Source organism: Microtus pennsylvanicus, chromosome 8, assembly GCF_037038515.1.
Source record: "Microtus pennsylvanicus isolate mMicPen1 chromosome 8, mMicPen1.hap1, whole genome shotgun sequence".
NCBI lineage: Eukaryota > Metazoa > Chordata > Mammalia > Rodentia > Cricetidae > Microtus > Microtus pennsylvanicus.
Window position 1 is genome coordinate 17,163,553 of NC_134586.1, and position 25,341 is coordinate 17,188,893.

Below are 25,341 nucleotides of genomic sequence, written 5' to 3' on the forward strand. Positions count from 1 at the left end.
AGGACTATAGAAATGATAGAATAAAAGGAAAGTTTATTGAATCTACTTTTAAAGCAAGAAAGCAACTACTAGTCTTAATTATTTTACATTGATATGGATTTTTATATACTGAGACGAATATGAGGGTTTTTTGTTATATATGTATATATGTTTCTACTCTTGTTTAAAGTATTTTTGTATTTTGTTATAATTTTAAACGTATTTTTGTTAGGACACACTTTACATACATGCTAATCATATATATGGTTTTATATCAATACGTTTCATTGAACAATATTATGCAAATCTATAGTCCTTCAAAGTTATTAATATCAACTATTGAGGATAATAATGATATACAGGTTAGCAGGGAGTTCAGTGGCCAGAAGCTAACAACCTTCTTCCTTATTCCCAGGAAGAGACATCTCAGCAAGATATCAGGGTCTACCGCGTTACATGTGGAAACGTTCCCATGAATAAGCAATATGGAAAGTTTCTTACAATTGGTGGAAAAATCAGAAAGGATTGTCTACTTGTTATCACTGACATTATATCTTTAAATAAATTAAATACCATGATATCTAATTCTTGAAATTAAAACAACCAGCATCTTGTATTCTTTCAATAATCCAGAATTCTTGAACAGATGGCATTTAAATTCACTTTGCAGTAAATGCCTTAACCATATGTTGTACATTTAAACAGCTATGATAGTATCTCAGAATATGTTGAATTTATATGTGACATTTCTAAACCTTTTCATGTATCTTTTCTTCAAAAAATGAAGAAAATGATAATATCTTTAGAAATTTATGATAGTGGATTATACCATCAAAACCATACTTAAGGTGTGTCAATATAATAGCTGCATTGCAATTTCCATTTTCTGTCTCTCTTCCTGAGAGAGCAAGACTCTAGAATAAGAGAAGACAGGAGTTTAAAAACTGTGGTGAGTCACCACTGTGTTCTGAAGACTATTCCCACGTTCTCTGCAATATCTTAACATGCTCTTAACCACTGAGCTGCCTATGATATGCAAACAAAAGGTCTTTACAGGTATGACCACCTCTAACTAGAATTAATTTTCAAGAGATATACTTTCATAAAGTCTAATATTGGGGTTAAAATTTTGGCAATAGACTTTTGGGAATCAAAAACTTTTAGACTTTTCAATGACAAAGGCAAATGCAGTAGTATCACTCTGAAGCATTCCAAGCACAATTAGGTTAAAAACAAAGAGGAAAAGTCAAAGATTGGTTAAGTAAAAGAAGTTTTTACAGAAAAAGAATATCCAAAGCATCAGAACCACATCAAAGTTATAAGAAAGGGTCAGTTCTAGGTCCTCCCCCCTCTGTCCATATCTAGGAAGGTGAAAATCCAAACTGGCTAGGCTCCCACAAAGGACCTAGGACTTACCACAGGGCAGGGAAACCTGACTGGTCTTTGGACTGGAGAGGGAGGGGGAGAGGAGTGGGAGGAGGGGAGAAGGGTGGGAGGAGGGGGAGGGAAATGAGAGGCTGGGAGGAGGTGGAAACTTGTTTTTTTTTTTTCTTCCTTTTCTCAATAAAAAAAAAGTTATAAGAAAGGGGCTGGAAAATGGCTCAAAGTTTAACAGCACTAGCTGCTCTTCCAGAGGTCGTGAGTTCAATTCCCAGCAACCACATGGTGATTCACAACCATCTATAATGGCAGCATGAAGGCATACATACAGGTAGGACACTGTATACTTAATAAATGAAATCTTTAAAAAAAATAAAGATATAAGGGAGAGGCTCTGTATTTTGAAAAATTTGAAAAGCAAACAATGGTCTCCAATAAACTCAATTTTGATTATTTTACATATGCAAAAAGAGATAAAAATAAGGTAATATTATGGAATTGGTAAGCTGGCGACATATCTATAAGGATGATAAATGGAAATTTTTTTCAACTTTAAGAAATTAATAAGTAACCTTAACACCGAAGAAATATGGAGATAGAAATAAGTACAAGGATGCAGTATGTTTCAGTTTTCTTTAAAGTTGCAAAGTATGTTTTTGGTTGATATGTAAAATGTAGCACTCTTTGGAAATACAGAAAATATAAATGAAAAAGTGTTCAGCTGCTGTATTTAGAGACTGGTTCTGGGAGAAATTTTATGACATGAAAGCCAAATGAGATTCTTTTGTGAAATTAAAATTATAAAGAGAGCAAGACATGGCAGTGAATGACTTTAATCTTGACATTCCAGGAACAAAGTCAAACTGAACTCTGAATTTGAGGCCAGTCATATATGTAGAGTAAAATCCATTGAAATCCCTTTTTGAAAATATATTAATTAGATATTGGAAATAGGCACATGCCTTCTCACTTACTTATTTTATTTCTAGATTATTCAATGGAAATTGATTTTATATTATATCTTTAGAAAATAAACAAAAAAATGTCTAACTGTATTCAAATGAAATCTAAATGATAAATATTTTTGATTTATACATGGTTGAATAAAAGTTGGAAACCAAATAATTCTCTCTCTCTCTCTCTCTCTCTCTCTCTCTCTCTCTCTCTCTCTCTCTCTCTCTCTCTCTGTGTGTGTGTGTGTGTGTGTGTGTGTGTGTGTGTGTGTGTATTTTACAGAATTCTTCTTAGACAGAAGAAGAAAAACATGATAGCACAACACATGATCAAAATTATACTGCAAGGATTTATTAAGGAAAACAACATGGAACAGATGCAAAAATACATGTGTAGATCAACGAAATTAATTATATGACAGAAAAGAACCCACACAATCCAATAGCATTTAATATTAATATAGCTGTCAATTATCCATTCTAGACAGCATAGTACGAATTGTAATTGGTGTTAACAATAATAACCTGCAGTCAGATATAGGAGTTAATGCTGCAAGATCAGAAAGCCAGACTAGCCAGCCACGAGCTCTTACCTCTACTAAATCCTCAGTTCAAATAGGTGATATTGAACCTAGAAGTCCTGTCACTGAAAGCTGTCTCTGTGAAACCTCAGGCTGAATGCAGTCAACTGCCTCCTCCCACCATATATTCCTCATTCTGAAATCCATAGCAGTCCTATCTCCATCTCCCTCATGCAAGTATTAAAGGAGTGTGATTCCCAAGTACTGGGGTTAAAGGTGTGAGCCTCCACATCCTATTGGTTTCTCTTTGAGACAGATCAATATAGTGTAGCCCAGGGAGGCCTTGAAATCACAGAGATCCATCTGCCTCTGCCTCCTGAATTCTGGGATTATAGGTATATGCAACAATTGCCTAGCCTCTATGGCTAACTAGTGCCTTAGCTCTGCCCTGTGATCTTCAAGAAAGCATTATTTGTTGATCATACACAAAATATTACCAGAAGAAATCCAAATGGTCAACAAATATCTCTTGAAAAATTGAAATTCCACAGGTAGATAAGGGTAAATACACAGATATCAATTTACCCTAAAAAGTACTCATTCTAAATTTAAAAAACTTTTAATTTAACCTACTTTAATAAGTGGAGAAAAATATGAACATTTTTAGAAAGTTACAGGGAAACTGGAGGCTTATACCTTGGACTTTCTAAAAATGATTTGAATAGAAAAAGGTAGGTGTATATTGACAAAAGTGATTAGATGAAATTAAAGGGTCCCACCATGAAAAATAAAATATAAGGAGGGTAAAATAAAAACTCATACAACCTATATATCACACAGGAGACTAATATTGAGAATGTACAAAACTCTCAATTCAAAGATGTTGAAAAAATATTGAAAGGATTTTTTTTCTTATGTTCTTGGTTGTGAGTCAAGCCATTGCTGTACCCCTAAATGGGTATGCCACAATAGGAAAAATTAAAGACAGCTAATAAATACTTTGTAAATATTCAACATTCACAGTTTTCTTAGAAATGCAATTTAAATCTCTGAGGCTATTCCACTTGACATCAGTCACCACAGTCACCATGATTTGAGAAAACAACAACAAATATTGCTTATAATGTGAATAAAGAGGAAGACGTTGATAGTGAAATTAAGATAAAAATCTGGTCAAAACATGAACATCAATACAGAATCAGCACAAGTTAAAACTGGAACTTCCAAATGCACTGGTTCCATATTTTGGGTATATTCTGTAGTTCAGTAATAAATAGGACATGGTAGTATCTTTGTGACATGATGAATTTAAATTTTCCGTGTTGTAACCAGAACAGGGATAAGTGTGTAATATAGAAGAGCCAATCCTCAACTGTTTCAACCACTACAAGTTCTTATGAACCTGTTGCATATTGTGTATTTTTTTGCCAACCTTAAAAACTAATGACTGACAGTGTTCCTCCTCAGCTGCTCCACAGACTGTCTGTACAATTTCTGCTGAGTTTCTAGGTGATATTTTTCTAACCTAAAACCATAATCCCTTTAACAAGTTGCCGACACTGAAAAAGGTCAAGAAAAGGGCTCAAGCTGTATGATATTTGACAAAATCAACTTCTTTATTCCATGACCCACCTAGCTAAGAACAAAGCTGAGTTCTGCCAGAACAGCTAATGCTTCAGCTGCCCACACAGGGCATGTATACCAGGCTTTCTCCCCTCCTCCTCCTCTGACCAGAAAAAGGTTCACCAAAAGCAGCCTTGGTCAGGACCCCTCATCTGCAAATCCTGCCCATCTTGTATCTGCAGACACTGGAAAACCAGCCTGTCAATATACATTGGGCATTATTCACAACACTCAACTCTCTTTAACTTTCAACTCCATGAGCTCTGTGAGAGTGTATCAAGTTTTATAGAACCCAAGAAAATTACCAAATACAAACACACTGCACATTCAGAATACATCTATTATCAACTTACTTGGTAAAAAAAAACACACAAACTGCTTTCATTACAGATTTTCACATCATCTATAGCAATTATTCAGTGATTTCTGGTTTGTGAGACTATCTCCGTATGTTTTAAAATGGAGCATCAAGCAAATTGATATGCATATCACAGGAAAGTTTCATGTGGATGAAGTATCATCTAAATTAACATTCATGTGGCCCTGTGTGCTTTACATAATCCATATAGTATTCAAATTTCTACCAAACTCATACAAAAACTAGGCAATTTTGAAAGACTGATATTGTACCAGACATGAATGACCGCTCATTTTATTTGTACTTTTGTACCTCTCACAAGAGAAAAAAATAGGATCATAGAGTAAAACAAAATAGTATCATTAGAAGACTCATATAAATAAAATATTTGATAAGCATTTTGTTCTTTCTTTGTTTTTTTTTAATTATAATTTTTATTTTTTCTTTTTTTCATTGATAAAAGGAGAATAATAAAAAAAAACAAACAAATTTCCACCTCCTCCCAGCATCCCATTTCCCTCCCCCTACTCCCACTCTTCTCCCCCTCCTCCCACTCTTCTCCCCCTCCTCCCACCCTTCTCCCCTTCCCCCCACTCCTCTCCCCCTCCCTCTCCAGTCCAAAGAGCAGTCAGTGTTCCCTGCCCTGTGGTAAGTCCTAGGTCCTCCCCCCTCCGTCCATATCTAGGAAGGTGAACATCCAAACTGGCTAGGCTCCCACCAAGCCAGCAGATTGCGTAGGATCAAAACCCCGTGCCATTGTCCTTGGCGTCTCATCAGCCCTCATTGTTCGCCATGTTCAGAGAGTCCAGTTTTATCCCATGCTTTTTTGGTAACAGTCCAGCTGGCCTTTATGAGCTCCCAGTAGATCAGCTCCACTGTCTCAGTGGGTGGGTGCACCCCTCGGGGTCCCGACTTCTTTGCTCATGTTCTCCCTCCTTCTGCTCCTCATTGGGACCTTGGGAGCTCAGTCCAGTGCTCCAGTGTGGGTCTCTGTCTCTATCTCCATCCATCACCAGATGAAGGTTCTAGGATGATATGCAAGATATTCGTCAGTATTGCTCTAGGATAGGGTCATTTCAGGTTCCCTATCCTCAGCTGCCCAAGGAACTAACTGGGGACCTCAGCTTGGGCACCTGGGAACCCCTCTAGGGTCAAGTCTCTTGCCCACCCTAAAGTGGCTCCCTTAACTAAGAATTGTGGTTCCGTGCTCCCCTATCCAACCTTCCTTTATCCCGATCCTCCTGTTTCCCCAAGTCCCCCCTCCTTCCCTTCTACCTTTTCTCTCCCCATCTCCCCTTACACCCATCCCACCCTACCCCCAAGATCCTAATTTTCTCCCCGGCAATTTTGTCTTCTTCCCTTAGCCAAGAGGATAACTATATGTTTTTCCTTGGGTTCACCTTCTTACTTAGCTTCTTTAGGTTCACCTATTGTAGACTCCGTGACCCCTATTTATGGCTAGAAACCAATTATGAGTGAGTACATCCCATGTTCATCTTTTTGGGTCTGGGATACCTCGCTCAGGAGAGTGTTTTCTATTTCCATCCATTTGCATGCAAAATTCGAGAAGTCATTGTTTTTTACCGCATTGTAGTACTCTAGTGTGTATATATTCCATACTTTCTTCATCCATTCTTCCATTGAAGGGCATCTAGGTTGTTTCCAGGTTCTGGCTATTACAAATAATACTGCTATGAACATAGTTGAACAAATGCTTTTGTCATGTGATAGAGCATCTCTTGGGTATATTCCCAGGAGTGGTATTGCTGGGTCCAGGGGTAGGTTGATCCCGAATTTCCTGAGAAACCGAAACACTGACTTCCACAGTGGTTGCACAAGATTGCATTCCCACCAGCAATGGATGAGGCTACCCCTTCCTCCACAGCCTCTCCAGCAAAGGCTATCCTTGGTGTTTTTGACTTTAGCCATTCTGACAGGTGTAAGATGATATCTCAAAGTTGTTTTGATTTGCATTTCCCTGATTGCTAAGGAAATTGAGCACGACCTTAAGTGTCTTTTGGCCATCTGAAGTTCTTCTGTGAGAATTCTCTGTTCAGTTCAGTGCCCCATTTTTTAATTGGGTTAATTAGCATTTTAAAGTCTAGTTTCTTGAGTTCTCTATATATTTTGGAGATCAGACCTTTGTTTGTTGCGGGGTTGGTGAAGATCTTCTCCCAGTCAGTAGGTTGCCTTTGTGTCTTAGTGAGAGTGTCCTTTGCTTTACAGAAGCTTCTCAGTTTAAATAGGTCCCATTTATTCAATGTTGCCCTTAATGTCTGCGCTTCTGGGGTTATACCTAAGAAGCGATCACCTGTGCCCATCTGTTGCAGGGTATTTCCCACGTTCTCTTCTATCAGGTTCTGTGTGTTCGTGCTGATATTGAGGTCTTTAATCCATTTGGACTTGAGTTTTGTGCACGGTGATAGATATGGGTCTATTTTCATTCTTCTACAGGTTAACATCCAGTTGTGCCAGCACCATTTGTTGAAGATGCTTTCTTTCTTCCATTGTATACTTTTAGCTCCTTTATAGAAAATGAGGTGTTCATAGGTTTGTGGGATAAAATCCGGGTCTTCTATACGACCAATGGAATCCTATAGAAGACCCGGACTTTCTTTGGATTTTTGACATAAAGTTTCTTCATGTACCAGGCTTAAAAGTCCCAGAACTCATTCGTAAACATGGCTGCTCAAGAACTCACAGAGATTCAATTGCCTCAGAACAAAATTGCTGGTACTAATATGCTTTACACAAAACCATGTTACCTGCTAATCAAAATTTCTAAAAAAAAAATGTGAAAATATGCACATAAAGACTAGTGAAACTATCTTTGTGATTTCTTGTCCTACAGTTACTTGGAATCTCGACTGCTACTTTTCTTTCAATAACACAGAGGAACATGAAGAATACTGTATGAACTCTTCTAGGTCTATGATAACATAGCTTCTCTAATTTGAACCAGATCTGGGGAATTTTGCACATTATGGACAGCCTTTCTATGCCCAAACAGGCTGTCACTCTTGTTTGTCTCTTACTATGCATCCCTGCTTGGTGTCCTAAATCTCTGTAGAACTGAAAAAGACAAACAGTCAGCTCTGTATTATATACAAGATAACACATGGGTGTAACACCATGAATAGAGGTTGAATTGAAACATAGACAATATCTATCTTTGTCCTCGATGACAGGAAGAATTTGGACAAAAATATACATGAGTGGATAGAAGCAAATTCCCTCTCAATAACAACTAACATGGTCAGGGTCATGGTTACAGCACCTGGAGCTTAAACAATCACAGAACTTTATTTCTAATATCTGGATGTTGCCTGAGTTACATCAACATTTTTGTCTCACTTGCATATTGTATTATTGAGAACAGAGACATTGACAGCCTACTCTTCATGCATCCTGCTAGGCTAATGTCCCAAAGAAAAGTCAGGGATGCAATGTATCCTGCTGTGTTAGGTCAGGTCAGCAGTAAGGATCTGAAAAGTGCCTTTGTTCTACCTTCCTTATAAAGACTCTGGCCTTACTTCTCCCACCACAGACTTGGAAGCAACCCCAGAGGCTCCTCCAAGATGTTGGTGGTCCTGCTCACAGCAGCCTTGTTGGCCCTGAGCTCAGTTCAGAGAGCAAATGCAGGTATGAAATAGAGTAGACGTTGGTTCTGTGAAATGGCTGTTGGACAACACACTGAAATACATGGCTGGGAGAAATGTGAAAAGACGAATAAAAAACTGAAGCAAAGGATTAGCAAAATATATTGGAATCTTTATACTTTCATTTTGCACTGGATCTTAAATGTTGTTTATGGTAAATTTTAAGAAACTATTTTATAACAAAATAACATGAATGCATTTGTGAAAAGACCTTTTTCCTGGGGCATGATACATGGGATCATGAGACAGTTGATAGAAAGAAACTCAGTTCTCAAGGAGTTATGAGAAGCTAATACCAAATACTGGTAACCTTGTTGTGCAGAGAAGAGTGAAAAGTGAAAGAAGTAAAGGTATGTCACTGATGCTTTTGAGAGAATGAATAAAGTAATAAATTTGAAAATGTATAATTTTTGTGCATTGTGTTCATGCAGAATTGTCTATGTATATGTGTACTTGAATGTGTGAGAGAAATAAGGAGGGAGACAAACACACAGACACATGGAGATAGAGATAGATAGAGATAGAGATAGAGATAGAGAGAGAGAGAGAGAGAGAGAGAGAGAGAGAGGGAGAGGGAGAGGGAGAGGGAGAGGGAGAGGGAGAGGGACACGGAGACGGAGACGGAGAGGGAGAGGGAGATGGAGAGAGAGAGAGTTTGACTATTTTTTCACATTCCAGTCAGAGGACAGAATATTGTCAGCAAGATTTGTATTTCTACCATATGATTTCAGAAACTGAGTACAAGTTGTCAGACAAGAACTTTTACCCACTGAGATATCTTCTTGGGACTCATTCCCTATTTTAAGGACCCACATAAAATATTCATTTTCTTCACAAAGTATTTACAATAATGTTTATTTTTACTTCATGTATGAAATACCTGCAGATATATATTATATAGCAAAAGAAGGTCATGAAGAAAAACATAAATAATATAAACCTGTCAGAATGAAATTCCCATATTAAAATGAAGACAACAATAAGGGTTGTCATAGATACTAAGAAACAAAATAGTAGTTGTTCCTGATCAAAGAAACCATTCTGTCAGCAGTATCATCAGAATGGTCCAAGAATAAAATACTTCTTAGTTGATGTAAAGATGTTATTGAAAGCCATTTGTATTCCCTGCTGAAAAATATTGTAACTAACTTTTCACTACTCTTGTGCTTATTTTCTAGAGATCATCTATGAAGCCTCTACTACTGAGATCTTAGGTAGGGCCAGATTCATCCTATATTAACCAATTATGCATGATTTACTTTTATAATTATTCAGTTCTATAAAATTAATAATTTATTTTAGTTTGTGAAGATAACATGTCACAGCTTACCCTGAGAGATACAGGAAAGCTCCCCTGCGTTGTCTCTCGATTCTTGAAGATGGCAATACACTGGAAGAATAGGAAGCCAGGTTTTAGACCAGGAACATTTTGTCTCTTCCACAGATGGAAGCAATGGATTACATATGATGAGCATATTGAGTGTCCTTGTTTAAAATCTTTCATGATTCTATGGATTGGTCAAAGAATTTTTTCCCATTAATTCCTTTCATAATTATATAATTCTACAGTAGATAGATATGTAATTTCACAGATCTCAGACTCTCTCAGCTTTTTAAAATTCATTTTTCTCACTCAGCTGTGCATCCACAAAAGCACTGCAGGAAAACTGAATGAAACATTTGTTAGTCTCTTTCCTATACTTCTTTCTCTTCTCTACTTGGTTATAGAACCCAAAACAACATGGTACATTTAAGAATAGAGCATTGCTGTCACATTAGGCTACATTGCCTAATTCTAACTAATATCATTAAAACAATCCTTTCAGTTTTGTCACTTTGAGAATTGTAACAAAAGTAAAATCGCCTTTAATGATCAAATTTAAGAAGAAATATTTGCCTGAAGAGTGGAGCCATGAGAAAGTTACATTGATAAATATTTAAGAATTACATTTCAAAAAGATTCAGGCTCATATATTTAGGAAGGGTATTCTGGCAGAAAGAGAATATAAGTTTCTTCGACATGGATCTATGTCTCTGCAGAGGAAGAGCAAAAGAGCCAGGGCAATAGTGAACAGCCTCAGAATGCTGAGGAAGGTGATGAAGCTGGAGATGATGAGAATGACGATGGAGAAGAAAATCCACCAGAGAAACCACCACATCCTCCTCGCCCTCCTAAACCTGGAAAACCACATGGCCCACCCCAGGAGGGAGATGAGGAGAAACCCCGCCCTCCTAAACCTGAAAAACCAGAAGGCCCACCCCAGGAAGGAGAAGAGGAGAAACCCCGCCCTCCTAAACCTGAAAAACCAGAAGGCCCACCTACAGAGGATGGTGAAGCAGAGGCAAGTAACCTCGAGAAATTTTCTGCATAAATTAAAGGTTCATCAGCACGACAAAATAAATAGGACACTTTATAATTAAAACAAAGATGTGAGATCCCTCTGCTTGCAGTGAATACCATGGGTTAATAGGAAGCTTCTTTGGGCCTATATAGATAGGTCACAGTAGAGCTAGGCAGGAACAATAAACTGAATGCTGGGAGAAAGAAGGCAGAGTCAGTGACAAGCCATGGAGTTGCCAGAGGAGAAAGGCACGGGCCCAGCTAGAACATTGCTGGTAGGTCACGACCTCGTGGTGATGAGCAACTTTATGTACATGGGTTAGTTTAGGTTATAAGAGGTATCTAGCATTGCACTTAAATGGTTGGCCAACCAGTGATTTAAATAATATGGTTTCTGTGTGCTTATTTTGGGGATGAACACTAGGGAACAAATGAATAGCCTCCTGCCAACAGCACAGTCCTAAAATCTAGGGATCACCACCGACTTCCAAAAGGCAAAGATATTTTATACATTGAAAACATGAAAGTTCTCTATACCTTGATTTCTGTGACAAATGTTATTTAAAGTCAAATGTCTATCAAATGTCTGAACGCTTACATAGATAGATATCCACATAACTAACAGATACCTCAGAAAATGTTTGTATTGCTGGCTATATCTTTCTATTCCCTTACCTTATTTATCTGTTTATTTGTTGCAGGAGAAGTAGGCATCAGTTACCTTTAATGTCATTTCAAAGAAGCAATGATGTTTTAAGAGAAACTTCAACACCCCAATAAAATATTTAGCATGCAATTATTCTTTGTTGTTTTCTTAGTCTGAGCATGTATGAGTGAAATCTGGGGACTATGGCCAAACCTAAGGCAATTATAGACCACTTCATTCATTTTCCTTAGAAAAGGTCCTACTTTCACCATTTATGAATCACTCCACTATCATTTGACAGACCCCTCTTTTCTTCTTACCAGGAGTTCTGCCCACACCCTTGCTGTATTTACCACACATTTCTGATTTTAGCAGGAGACTTAACATAAGATATGATTTGTAATAGTAAAATATATAAACAGATAAAACTACATAAACATGCTCTTAGTATATTGTGCATGTTTTTGACCAGAGCCCTGTAGAATAGCTGCCCAGGAGAACCTGCAAAAGGAATCTTTGTTTCTTTTCTCATGTGGTACACTCTCTGTTCACAATTTACCTGTTAGGAAGTTGCTGTTAGTGTAGCTGGTGTTCTTTTGGACATTCAAGTGTCAACCAGCTAACATTCTTCCTCAACTTGAAGAATCCTACATATGCAATGTTTTCGGGAGGCCAGATGTTCATGATTTACATCTCCCTAGAATTTTTATAAATATGTACCTGGTCCTAATCAGCATATGAAATTTTTAAATATTTTACGTATACTTTTGTGCGCTCTTTCCATCTTTATTTTTTAGGTTTTGTAAATGTTCATTCATTGATTTTTTTTAAATTTTGTTGAATGTTAACTGAAAGGTAAATACAAAATATTTAGATATTCAACCCGTTGAGGAATTCTTAAACCAAGCAAATAGTTGAGCCTTAATTATTAGTCTCTTAATTTGCTGTTTTTGGATGCTCTATTCAAGTTTTTTTTTCATTTTACTTAGATCATGTTCTTCTTTTTCTCCTTTCATTTGATTCTTTATGAAAATTAGAGTGATCTTCATGAAAGTAGCACAGTGGGAGATTCATAGAAATGACAATTTGGTGTCATTCTGAAATTTGACACTTAAACTTCTGTTGTCATAATTCTTTGGATGGCCATGAATCCAATATGGCAAGAGCAGTATAGACAAAATGCCAAGCTAGGGTAAGATTGATACGCATATTCATAGACACAGGCTAACCACATTCATGTATACTATTGACAAAGCTGCATGTCATATGAAACCGTGGATTTTCATGACTGTCAATATTCTAAATGATTCATCCAACATCCTTCTCTTCCAGAAGAATCCTCTGGTTACTTATTAGCCAGCTTTTTATGTCTAAATCAACATTATCATTCATCCTAAAAGTTATAATATCTCTCTTTATAAGAAGAGAAGATAATCTCTTTGCAGATATTCCAAGAAACTCTGTAATCTATGAAACTAAGCTGAAAGCCATTGTTTTGAGTTAGATGCATGAGAGAGATGAAAAAATCATAAAAACTCCACTAATATATGACAATTTTTGAATAAAAATATCATAATTTACTCAAGAAGCAAAATATTTTATTTGGCAAATAATTTTCAGAAAATTATTACAATTAGATTATTCTGAGGAAAAAAGCTAAAAAGCCTCAATACATGGAAATAAATACATTTCTTATATTCTTTGTCTTTAATATCTTAGCATGTCTACCTTCATATCTATATCAATATCCAGATTTATATCTATCCAACCATGAAGCCTGCTGGAATATTGCTTGAATATAGTTTCTCTGTAATTTAACTAATACCTTATCCTTGACAACATGTAGCCTAAAAATATGGCTTCAAAGCTGTCATACAACTCTGTAGTAGAGTACTTCTTGACGTGATTGAGCCCTAGACACATAATCCAGCACATAAATAAATACTGAATTTTACCTGACATAAGTCACTTAAACTTCAAAGAAACTATGTATGTTTTCAGATTACAGTCCAATATGACTTTGTGTTTTTTAACAACTCAAGTCAGCATCCACTGTTCTCTGAAGTCCATTTAAGAGTAAAAACAGGTCAGCACATTCTCATCAGTTTCTTGATACGTGATCACGTTCATGCCAGAAAGCAACTTTAGGGGTGCATATTGCATCATGTGGCCCTTTCATAAACACAGTTTGATCCAATAAGGTCAGAATTCATTAAGTCTTAAATTAACAAGAATTATTTGTTTTGTTTTGTGTAAATGGGTTTCTCCTGCATGAATGACTGTGTACCACATGCATTTATTGCCCATGGAGGAGAGGAGAATATCTGGAACTAGAAATATAAATAGTAGGAGCTGGAGAGATGGCTCAGTGGTTAAGAGCATTGGCTGCTCTTCCAAAGGTCCTGAATTCAATTCCCAGCAACCACATGGCTGCCACAGCCATCTGTAATGAGATCTGGTGCCCTCTTCGGGCCTGCAAACGTACACACAGACAGTATATTGTATACATAATATAATAATAAATAACTATTTAAAAAAAGAAACATAAATAGTTGTTTGATACTATATCGATGCTCATACACAAAACCCGGGCCTCTGGAAGAGAAACAAGTAGTTTTAGCTGCTGATCCCTCTCTGCAGCCACAATGAAATATTAACTTTGCATATCAGATCTTCTAAATAGAAGAGTTTATGCCCACACAAATACACATAGAAATTTTGTCATAATTAGGTCATATTGCTCAGTTTCTAAGACCCCATGATGCATTGTTGTCTTCAAATAGCTTCAAGGTATTGATGAAAGACATGCTTTTCCTACCCACCGATTACACTACATTTTTAAAATTTAGGAATATATATTACGCACCTAGGTTTTTAAGGCAATGTTCCTGAAGAAAATATCATCTGTCATCCCAAAACTTCAGATAGAGAAACTTTAGTGTCCCCTGGCATGTAAGAATAGTAACTGAATCTAGTAATGATATCCTAAAGCTGTGTTTGTATAGCACACTAGGGATTTTCATAAACACACATTTGCATGCCAAATCTGTCAAAAGAGTTATTAGGAAAATATGTAGATGAAATTCTTAAAGACGAAGCTCATTCCAAATAACCAATTATTTTATTCCTTTTTCTTAAAGGATTAGCTTCTATTAATACATAATTTCTTTTTGATTAGGGGAATGATTAACGTTTTGTTTACCATTTATTATCAAACAAAATCCATGAAGAAATGTTAAAGAAGAAAGGAGAAGCCTGAAATGAGACACTAAGTTACCACTTATACTCTCCATCGTTTGTTCCTGACTTGGAAATCTGCCTCTCCCTTGTTCATATCCATTCTCAATGAAAACCTTTCCTCTTGGATCAAAACGCTCCTCTCTAGTGGCTAGTGACCACTATGAGGCTTACTGTAATACCGCCTTTCTTTTTAGTTAAGAAGAAAAGTTCTAACTCTAACACAGTAAAATTTTATCCAAGGAAAATTGTTATCAGGAATTGTACAAAAAGAAATCAAAGTTATCAACTTTAACAAACCTGAAACTACATACAGTAACAATTATGAAGTAAGATTTCCTTACATTTAGATTGATGCTGTCAAGATAAAATAATTCTCATCACAACAAAAGCCTATGTTGTTAAATCATTTCAAATGCCATGTTCTACAGTTATTTGACGGGTTTGAATTGCCTACCTTTCTGGTCTGTATACCTGTAAAACCTAGCTAATATGATTTCTTTATTATCCTAAATAACATTTAAGGACTGCAACTTCACATTGCATAAATGAGCAAGCTGTATAAGTTGTATAGGTCATATCTTATGAAAAATAGAAGCATATGAACAGTATAAGGACAATAACCTCAAATTTGTAACAATATAGAAAAATATTAAAATGAAGTATAAACATATGTAAAGTATAACAAAAATGACATTGTATTTGTATCAATATATGAAAATACCTTAAATATAAATAGAAACAAACACAGTATTAAAAAGTATTCTTAAATTTCTATCACCATACAAAATGTATACTAATATAAGTAGCTTAGAAAATGGTAATTTTTACTGTACGAATTAAGAAAAAATTAAAGACTTATTCAGAAAACTTTTGTGAGTTGATTCTGAAAGGAAAATTAAGACTTTTTAAATCAGCAGGATATTGGCACCTTTTACTCATGATAAAATTTCCTCATTATGGACAGAAAATGAACATTGAGTAAAAGCTTGTGGTAATTTTTTGGGAAAGATTAACAGCAAACATCCTCAAATCAAGAGACTTCAGTTTGAAAAAAGAACTGAATAGATCCTCACTCACACTCTACAGGAGAATGAATGCATCCAACTAAGGAATCTGAAGACAACTTAGCAAACAAGGTGTCTGAAGATTAAGAATGAAGTATCAAAAAAAATGCCAAGAAAAAGAGTAAACTGGCTTATTGGTATATCACATTTTTCCAGTATAAAATTTCATGAATCTTTCACCCGCAAAAATCAAAAACAAATTAACAAAGAAAGCATCAAAAGAAGGTATTTAGCCCATGAGTTCTTACATGACCTAAGAAACGTATGGGCAGAACAGATGTTATATGGCAACACAACTTTCAGATTTTCTTCTGGAACCAGAGAAATAGAAATCTGAAGAAAATATATGTGGTAACACACTAATCTATGTTAAAATACAATTCTTATTATTTATTCTCTCAATCTGTGTATGATTGTTGTGGAAGTTTAGAAAATCTACACATTGTAGTGGGAAGTAGAAGGTAGAAGGTGTGCTTTCTTTGGAGACTACTAAGTCCAAGTTATACATTCTAGACACGGATTACTTAAGGCCTCTAACAACCTCCAGGTCACTAAGAGCCTGGGGCATCTTGCCCATCATTTAACCTCTCTTTGTTAAATGTCTTTTCGGTGAGTTGTTCCATAAATTGTTTGGATTATGCCTCATGAGTTCATAGATGACATTTTGGGTAAGTTAACAGAATGGTCTGATTCACAGATTGCCAATACTGAAGAGGTTCAAGGAAAGGGCAAGTGTTTGTATCATTTCAGAGTCTGCTGTCCTTTTCTAACATCCACCAAACCAAGAAAAAGACCACCTTCCCCCAAGAAGCACTTGTTCCACAGTACACAGTGTGAGGAAGTCTACCTAGGTATTCCTATGCTCCTCGTCTCAGACTTCGTTTTTCTTACTGAAAGTATAAAACTGTCCTTTGTGTCATGATCACCTCCAATGAATATCGGGGTCTAACAAAGGCATATTTTAGGCAGACTTTTCTTCCTGTCCATCAGGACACATAGACTCATTATTATTTATAAATGCTTGGGAATAATTAAGGCTTGTTAATAGATAATTCTTATGTTTTCAATAAATCCATATTTTCACCTGAGTTTGGCTGTGGGGTTTGGTACCTTTTGTCAGTATGTCATGTTTAACTAGTATCTCTCTGTGTTCGTTAATAACTTCTCTGATTCTGTCTTTCTTCCTCCCAGTTTTCTAACTTTGGCTGTACTGTCTATACTTCCTATCTGGTGCTAGCCAGTTAATTCCTTATTAATCAACGAGAGAAGTACATATTTATAGTTGTAATAATAGGAGCAGCGGGGCTGCATCCCCAGCACCCCACTGCCCGCATGGCTAGCTTCACCCAAAATAATTACACGGAAACTGTATTCTTTTAAACACCGCTTGGCCCATTAGTTCCAGCCTTTTCCCGGCTAACTCTCGCACCTGGACTAGTCCATTTCTAATAATCTGTGTAGCCCACAAGCTGGCTTACCAGGAATGATCTTAACCTGCCTCTGCCTGGAGTGGGAGAGTCATGGCAACTCTCTGACTCAGCTTCTTTCTCCCAGCATTCTGTTCTGTTTACTCCACCCACCTATGTGTTAACCTATGAGGGCCAAGCAGTTTCTTTATTGCTTAACCAATGAAATCAACAGATTGATATATGACACTCCCCCATCATATAGTATACAAAAGGATTATTCTATAGCATTCTTTTCTTTAAGACTAATTAAAAAGGAAGTTTTTAAACTTAAATATATATAAAACACTTCATATATATATATATACATATATGAAACAGTTATTTATTAGGAGTTATAGTTACAATACTAAGTTCATTTATATTTGTCAAATTTACTGATAATATTATTTTATTTCACTTATCTTTGTGACAATAAACGTTTTATTTGTCAAAAATTATTTCTAAAAACAAACTTCTTATTTACATACCAATCTCAGTTTCCTCTGCCTCCACTCCTCCTGCTCTGCAAATCTTCCAACTACCCTAGTCTATATGCATTCCTCAGAGATGGTAAATCCTCCTGGAAGTTGTCAACAAATCTGACATATCAGTTGAGACTGGGCTAAATACTTTCTCTTTGCATGTAAGTAAGTCTATTCTTTCTTACCAAATTTCCTCCTCATACATAGTAACTTTAATCTTTGATATCTAATTTATACATTTTTTAAAATAACAATTGGAATTTCAATTAAGGTCCAGAATTCCTACATAAGACCTGACAATCTTAAAGAAGAATTCCAATCACTCAAAAATGGAGTCAAACTTGGCTTCTTAGTAACTGTCTTTTCTCAATAGGCTCTCTTTGCTAGTGTAAAGGAGAGGCATGGCCCTTTTGAGAAATAGATTTCTGATGGAATACTAATGGCAAAATACATATGGCTATTTTAATAGGACATGCTATATTAAACACTTATATGGGGTTTACGAGCAATAGCTGCCACACTGCTTGATGGAAGCATGGACCCAAAAACTTGAGTTAATGAAAATGGCTTTCATGTCAGTACATCCATCATAAAGCATAGCTCTTAGTGAAACAATCAGGGCAGAGCCAGATTCCAAAGCAGAGAGTTTGATCCTAGCCAAGTCATTTAGCAGTTGAAAGGCTCATGCAACCAGAAAAGATACCTGATATACAATAAAGAGAAATTCAGGTTGATAAAAAGCTCTAAAAGGGTTACAATGTCTTTAAGACTTAGGAAAAAAGAGAAGATACAGACAATCTTAAGAAAGAAATATATATATATTTAACGTATTAGTAGAGTCTCTGAGGAGGGAATAAAATAACATAAAATAAAATGTCGCATAAGATTCGAAGTACACAGAGTGTCTGGGTCTTACATGTGACTATGTTTTTAAGTTTTTGGCTGCTAATTGACTTTGCATTAAAGTTGCTGAACTAAGTCAACTTATATACTTTAAAAGTGTTTCAATTTCAATGTGGGAGTCAAAGGATATGTTACTCTGAGGAAGAGATTATGCTTTATACATAAATAAGAAGCTATAGATTTATTCAAGATGGTATGACCAGATTAGACTGATCCTGCAAATTCTGACTACAGACATAAAGAAATAACCCTAAAACACTACAAAACATGTAACATATATTTTGCCCACTCAAACATAAAGAAAGAATCTGTAGCTAACTTATACGCACTGGATATTCCAAATGTTACCTTTAATACTTGATATATTTTCAGATAAAGGAGAAAAAACATAAAGAAAATGAATAGTCCAGGCAATTCAGCATCCAAAACAGCTCCAAGTGTGCTAGCTTGGAGATGATTCAGTCTTACAAATTACTCCAGCCAAGATTTAACCATTATCCAGAATTGACAGGGTATCAAGTATACCAGTAAACCAAAACAATAAGAAATAATTTAAAGAACAATGCACACATTGTAAAAAGATGTGTTATGGATATTTATTATCATTAAAGGTGGATTGATTGCAAATTATTTTTGTCAATGGCCAAAAAAAGCTAAAATAAGGGGATTAAATTCAAGATTCTCTTTTTGAAAAGAAAAAAGAGGACTATAGAAATGATAGAATAGAAGGAAAGTTTATTGAATCTACTTTTAAAGCAAGAAAGCAACTACTAGTCTTAATTATTTTACATTGCTATGGATTTTTATATACTGAGACAAATATGAGGGTTTTTTGTTATATATGTATATATGTTTCTACTCTTGTTTAAAGTATTTTTGTTATAATTTTAAACGTATTTTTGTTAGGACACACTTTACATACATGCTAATCATATATATGGTTTTATATCAATGCGTCTCATTGAACAATATTATGTAAATCTATAGTCCTTCAAAGTTATTAATATCAACTATTGAGGATAATAATGATATACAGGTTAGCAGGGAGTTCAGTGGCCAGAAGCTAACAACCTTCTTCCTTATTCCCAGGAAGAGACATCTCAGCAAGATATCAGGGTCTACCGAGTTACATGTGGAAACGTTCCCATGAATAAGCAATATGGAAAGTTTCTTACAATTGGTGGAAAAATCAGAAAGGATTGTCTACTTGTTATCACTGACATTATATCATTATATAAATTAAATACCATGATATCTAATTCTTGAAATTAAAACAACCAGCATCTTGTATTCTTTCAATAATCCAGAATTCTTGAACAGACGGCATTTAAATTCACTTTGCAGTAAATGCCTTAACCATATGTTGTACATTTAAACAGCTATGATAGTATCTCAGAATATGTTGAATTTATATGTGACATTTCTAAACCTTTTCATGTTTCTTTTCTTCAAAAAAATGAAGAAAATGATAATATCTTTAGAAATTTATGATAGTGGATTATACCATCAAAACCATACTTAAGGTGTGTCAATATAATAGCTGCATTGCAATTTCCATTTTCTGTCTCTCTTCCTGAGAGAGCAAGACTCTAGAATAAGAGAAGACAGGAGTTTAAAAACTGTGGTGAGTCACCACTGTGTTCTGAAGACTATTCCCACGTTCTCTGCAATATCTTAACATGCTCTTAACCACTGAGCTGCCTATGATATGCAAACAAAAGGTCTTTACAGGTATGACCACCTCTAACTAGAATTAATTTTCAAGAGATATACTTTCATAAAGTCTAATATTGGGGTTGAAATTTTGGCAATAGATTTTTGGGAATCAAAAACTTTTAGACTTTTCAATGACAAAGGCAAATGCAGTAGTATCACTCTGAAGCATTCCAAGCACAATTGGGTTAAAAACAAAGAGGAAAAGTCAAAGATTGGTTAAGTAAAAGAAGTTTTTACAGAAAAAGAAAATCCAAAGCATCAGAACCACATCAAAGTTATAAGAAAGGGTCAGTTCTAGGTCCTCCCCCCTCTGTCCATATCTAGGAAGGTGAACATCCAAACTGGCTAGGCTCCCACAAAGGACCTAGGACTTACCACAGGGCAGGGAACCCTGACTGGTCTTTGGACTGGAGAGGGAGGGGGAGGGGAGTGGGAGGAGGGGAGAAGGGTGGGAGGAGGGGGAGGGAAATGAGAGGCTGGGAGGAGGTGGAAACTTTTTTTTTTCTTCCTTTTCTCAATAAAAAAAAAGTTATAAGAAAGGGGCTGGAAAATGGCTCAAAGTTTAACAGCACTAGCTGCTCTTCCAGAGGTCGTGAGTTCAATTCCCAGCAACCACATGGTGATTCACAACCATCTATAATGGCAGCATGAAGGCATACATGCAGGTAGGACACTGTATACTTAATAAATGAAATCTTTTAAAAAAATAAAGATATAAGGGAGAGGCTCTGTATTTTGAAAAATTTGAAAAGCAAACAATGGTCTCCAATAAACTCAATTTTGATTATTTTACATATGCAAAAAGAGATAAAAATAAGGGAATATTATGGAATTGGTAAGCTGGCCACATATCTATAAGGATGACAAATGGAAATTTTTTTCAACTTTAAGAAATTAATAAGTAACCTTAACACCGAAGAAATATGGAGATAGAAATAAGTACAAGGATGCAGTATGTTTCAGTTTTCTTTAAAGTTGCAAAGTATGTTTTTGGTTGATATGTAAAATGTAGCACTCTTTGGAAATACAGAAAATATAAATGAAAAAGTGTTCAGCTGCTGTATTTAGAGACTGGTTCTGGGAGAAATTTTATGACATGAAAGCCAAATGAGATTCTTTTGTGAAATTAAAATTATAAAGAGAGCAAGACATGGCAGTGAATGACTTTAATCTTGACATTCCAGGAACAGAATCAAACTGAACTCTGAATTTGAGGCCAGTCATATATGTAGAGTAAAATCCATTGAAATCCCTTTTTGAAAATATATTAATTAGATATTGGAAATAGGCACATGCCTTCTCACTTACTTATTTTATTTCTAGATTATTCAATGTAAATTGATTTTATATTATATCTTTAGAAAATAAACAAAAAAATGTCTAACTGTATTCAAATGAAATCTAAATGATAAATATTTTTGATTTATACATGGCTGAATAAAAGTTGGAAACCAAATAATACCTTGTGTGTGTGTGCATCTTTGTGTGTGTGTGTGTGTGTGTGTGTGTGTGTGTGTGTTTTACAGAATTCTTCTTAGACAGAACAAGAAAAACATGGTAGCACAACACATGGTCAAAATTATACTGCAAGGATTTATTAAGGAAAACAACATGGAACAGATGCAAAAAAAACATGTGTAGATCAACGAAATTAATTATATGACAGAAAAGAACCCACATAATCCAATAGCATTTAATATTAATATAGCTGTCAATTATCCATTCTAGACAGCATAGTACGAATTGTAATTGGTGTTAACAATAATAACCTGGAGTCAGATATAGGAGTTAATGCTGAAAGATCAGAAAGCCAGACTAGCCAGCCACGAGCTCTTACCTCTACTAAATCCTCAGTTCAAATAGGTGATATTGAACCTAGAAGTCCTGTGACTGAAAGCTGTCTCTGTGAAACCTCAGGCTAAATGCAGTCAACTGTCTCCTCCCACCATATATTCCTCATTCTGAAATCCATAGCAGTCCTATCTCCATCTCCCTCATGCAAGTATTAAAGGAGTGTGATTCCCAAGTACTGGGGTTAAAAGTGTGAGCCTCCTCGTCCTATTGGTTTCTCTTTGAGACAGATCAATATAGTGTAGCCCAGGGAGGCCTTGAAATCACAGAGATCCATCTGCCTCTGCCTCCTGAATTCTGGGATTATAGGTATATGCAACAATTGCCTAGCCTCTATGGCTAACTTGTGCCTTAGCTCTGCCCTGTGATCTTCAAGAAAGTATTATTTGTTGATCATATACAAAATATTACCAGAAGAAATCCAAATGGTCAACAAATATCTCTTGAAAAATTGAAATTCCACAGGTAGATAAGGGTAAATACACAGATATCAATTTACCCTAAAAAGTACTCATTCTAAATTTAAAAAACTTTTAATTTAACCTACTTTAATAAGTGGAGAAAAATATGAACATTTTTAGAAAGTTACAGGGAACCTGGAGGCTTATACCTTGGACTTTCTAAAAATGATTTGAGTAGAAAAACATAGGTATATATTGACAAAAGTGATTAGATGAAATTAAAGGGTCCCACCATGAAAAATAAAATATAAGAAGGGTAAAATAAAAACTCATACAACCTGTATATCACACAGGAGACTAATATTGAGAATGTACAAAACTCTCAATTCATAGAAGTTGAAAAAAATATTGAAAGGCTTTTTTTTCTTATATTCTTGGTTGTGAGTCAAGCCATTGCTCTACCCCTAAATGGGTATGCCACAATAGGAAAAATTAAAGACAGCTAATAAATACTTTGTAAATATTCAACATTCACAGTTTTCTTAGAAATGCAATTTAAATCTCTGAGGCTATTCCACTTAACATCAGTCACCACAGTCACCATGATTTGAGAAAACAACAACAAATATTGCTTATAATGTGAATAAAGAGGAAGATGTTGATAGTGAAATTAAGATAAAAATCTGGTCAAAACATGAACATCAATACAGAATCAGCACAAGTTAAAACTGGAACTTCCAAATGCACTGGTTCCATATTTTGGGTATATTCTGTAGTTCAGTAATAAATAGGACATGGTAGTATCTTTGTGACGTGATGAATTTAAATTTTCCGTGTTGTAACCAGAACAGGGAAAGGTGTGTAATATAGAATGCCAATCCTCAACTGTTTCAACTACTACAAGTTCTTATGAGCCTGTTGCATATTGTGTATTTCTTGGCCAACCTTAAAAACTAGTGACTGACAGTGTTCCTCCTCAGCTGCTCCACAAACTCTTTGTACTATTTCTGCTGAGTTTCTAGGTGATATTTTTCTAACCTAAAACCATAATCCCTTTCACAAGTTGCTAACACTGAAAAAGGTCAAGAAAAGGGCTCAAGTTGTATGATATTTGACAAAATCAACTTCTTTATTCCAGGACCCACCTAGCTAAGGACAAAGCTGAGTTCTGCCAGAACAGCTAATGCCTCAGCTGACCGCACATGAGCATGTATACCAGGCTTTCTCCCCTCCTCCTCCTCTGACCAGAAAAAGGTTCCCCAAGGGCAGCCTTGGTCAGGACCCCTCATCTGCAAATCCTGCCCATCTTGTGTCTGCAGACACTGGAAAACTATCCTGTCAATACACATTGGGCATTATACACAACACCTAACTGTCTCTAACGTTCAACTCCATGAGCTCTGTGAGAGTGTATCAAGTTTTATAGAACCCAAGAAAATTACCAAATGCAAATACACCATCCATTCAGAATACATCTATTATAAACTCTGGGGTAAAAAAAAAAAACACAACTGCTTTCATTACAGATTTTCACATCATCTATAGCAATTATTCAGTGATTTTTGTTATGTGAGACTACCACCATATGTTTCAAAATGAAGCATCAAGGAAATTGATATGCATATCACAGGAAAAATTTTATGTGAACGATGTATCATCTAAGTTAACATCCATATGCCCTTAGTACTTTACATAATCCACATACTACTCAAATTTCTACCAAACCCATACAAAAACTAGGCAATTATGAAAAACTGATATTGTTTCAGACATGAATGACCGCTCATTATATTTGTACTTTTGTACCTCTCACAACAGAAAAAAAATAGGATCATTGAGTAAAACAAAATAGTATCATTAGAAAACCCATTAAAATACAATATTTGCTAAGCATTTTGTTCTTTCTTTGTTTTTTTGACATGAAGTTTCTTCATGTACCAGGCTTAAAAGTCCCAGAACTCATTCGTAAACATGGCTGCTCAAGAACTCACAGAGATTCAATTGCCTCAGAACAAAGTGCTGGGATTAATATGCATTACACAAAACCATGTTACATGCTAATCAAAGTTTCTAAAGAAAAAAAGTGAAGCTATGCTCATGAGGACTAGTGAAGCTATCTTTGTGATTACCTGATCCTACAGTTACTTGGAATCTCAATTGCTACTTTTCTTTCTATAACACAGAGGAACATGAAGAATACTATATGAAGTCTTCTAGGTCTATAATAACATAGCTTCTCTAATTTGATCCAGATCTGGGGAATTCTGGACTGCCTTTCTATGCCCAAAAAGGCTTTCACTCTTGTTTGTCTCTTACTATGCTTCTCTGCTTGGTGTCCTAACTCTGGAGAACTTAAAAAAAGAAGTCAACTCTGTATTATTTACATCATAACACATGGGTGTAACAGCATAAATGAATATTGAATTGAAAGTTAGGCAAAATCTATCTTTATCCTCAATGACAAGAAGAATAGTAACAAAAATATACATGAGTATGTATAAAAGCAAATTCCATCTCAATTATAACTAACACGGTCAGGGTCATGGTTATATCATCTGGAGCTTAAACAATTACAGAACTTTATTTCTAATATCTGGATGTTGCCTGAGTTACATCAACATTTTTGTCTCACTTGCATATTGTATTATTGAGAACAGAGACATTGACAGCCTACTCCCCATGCATCGTGCTAGGCTAATGTCCCAAAGAAAAGTCAGGGATGCAATGTATCCTGCTGTGTTAGGTCAGGTCAACAGTAAGGACCTGAAAAGTGCCT

The 25,341-nt window shown here is 35.6% G+C and overlaps 1 protein-coding gene across 4 annotated transcripts in view; it reads left to right on the plus strand.

Annotated features, from left to right (window-relative positions):
* Positions 1-8,347: 8,347 nt before the first annotated feature.
* The window catches only part of LOC142855913 (acidic proline-rich protein HP43A-like), a 301,657-nt gene continuing 284,663 nt past the window's right edge, over positions 8,348-25,341 (plus strand). For 2 of the 4 annotated variants that reach the window (XM_075982533.1, XM_075982524.1), the window contains exon 1: positions 8,348-8,456. In XM_075982533.1, coding sequence (XP_075838648.1) covers positions 8,393-8,456 — 64 coding nt within the window. In that variant the 5' untranslated portion in view covers positions 8,348-8,392. The remainder of the gene's footprint in view (positions 8,457-25,341) is intronic. The other 2 variants (XM_075982523.1, XM_075982528.1) reach the window with 1 other exon arrangement.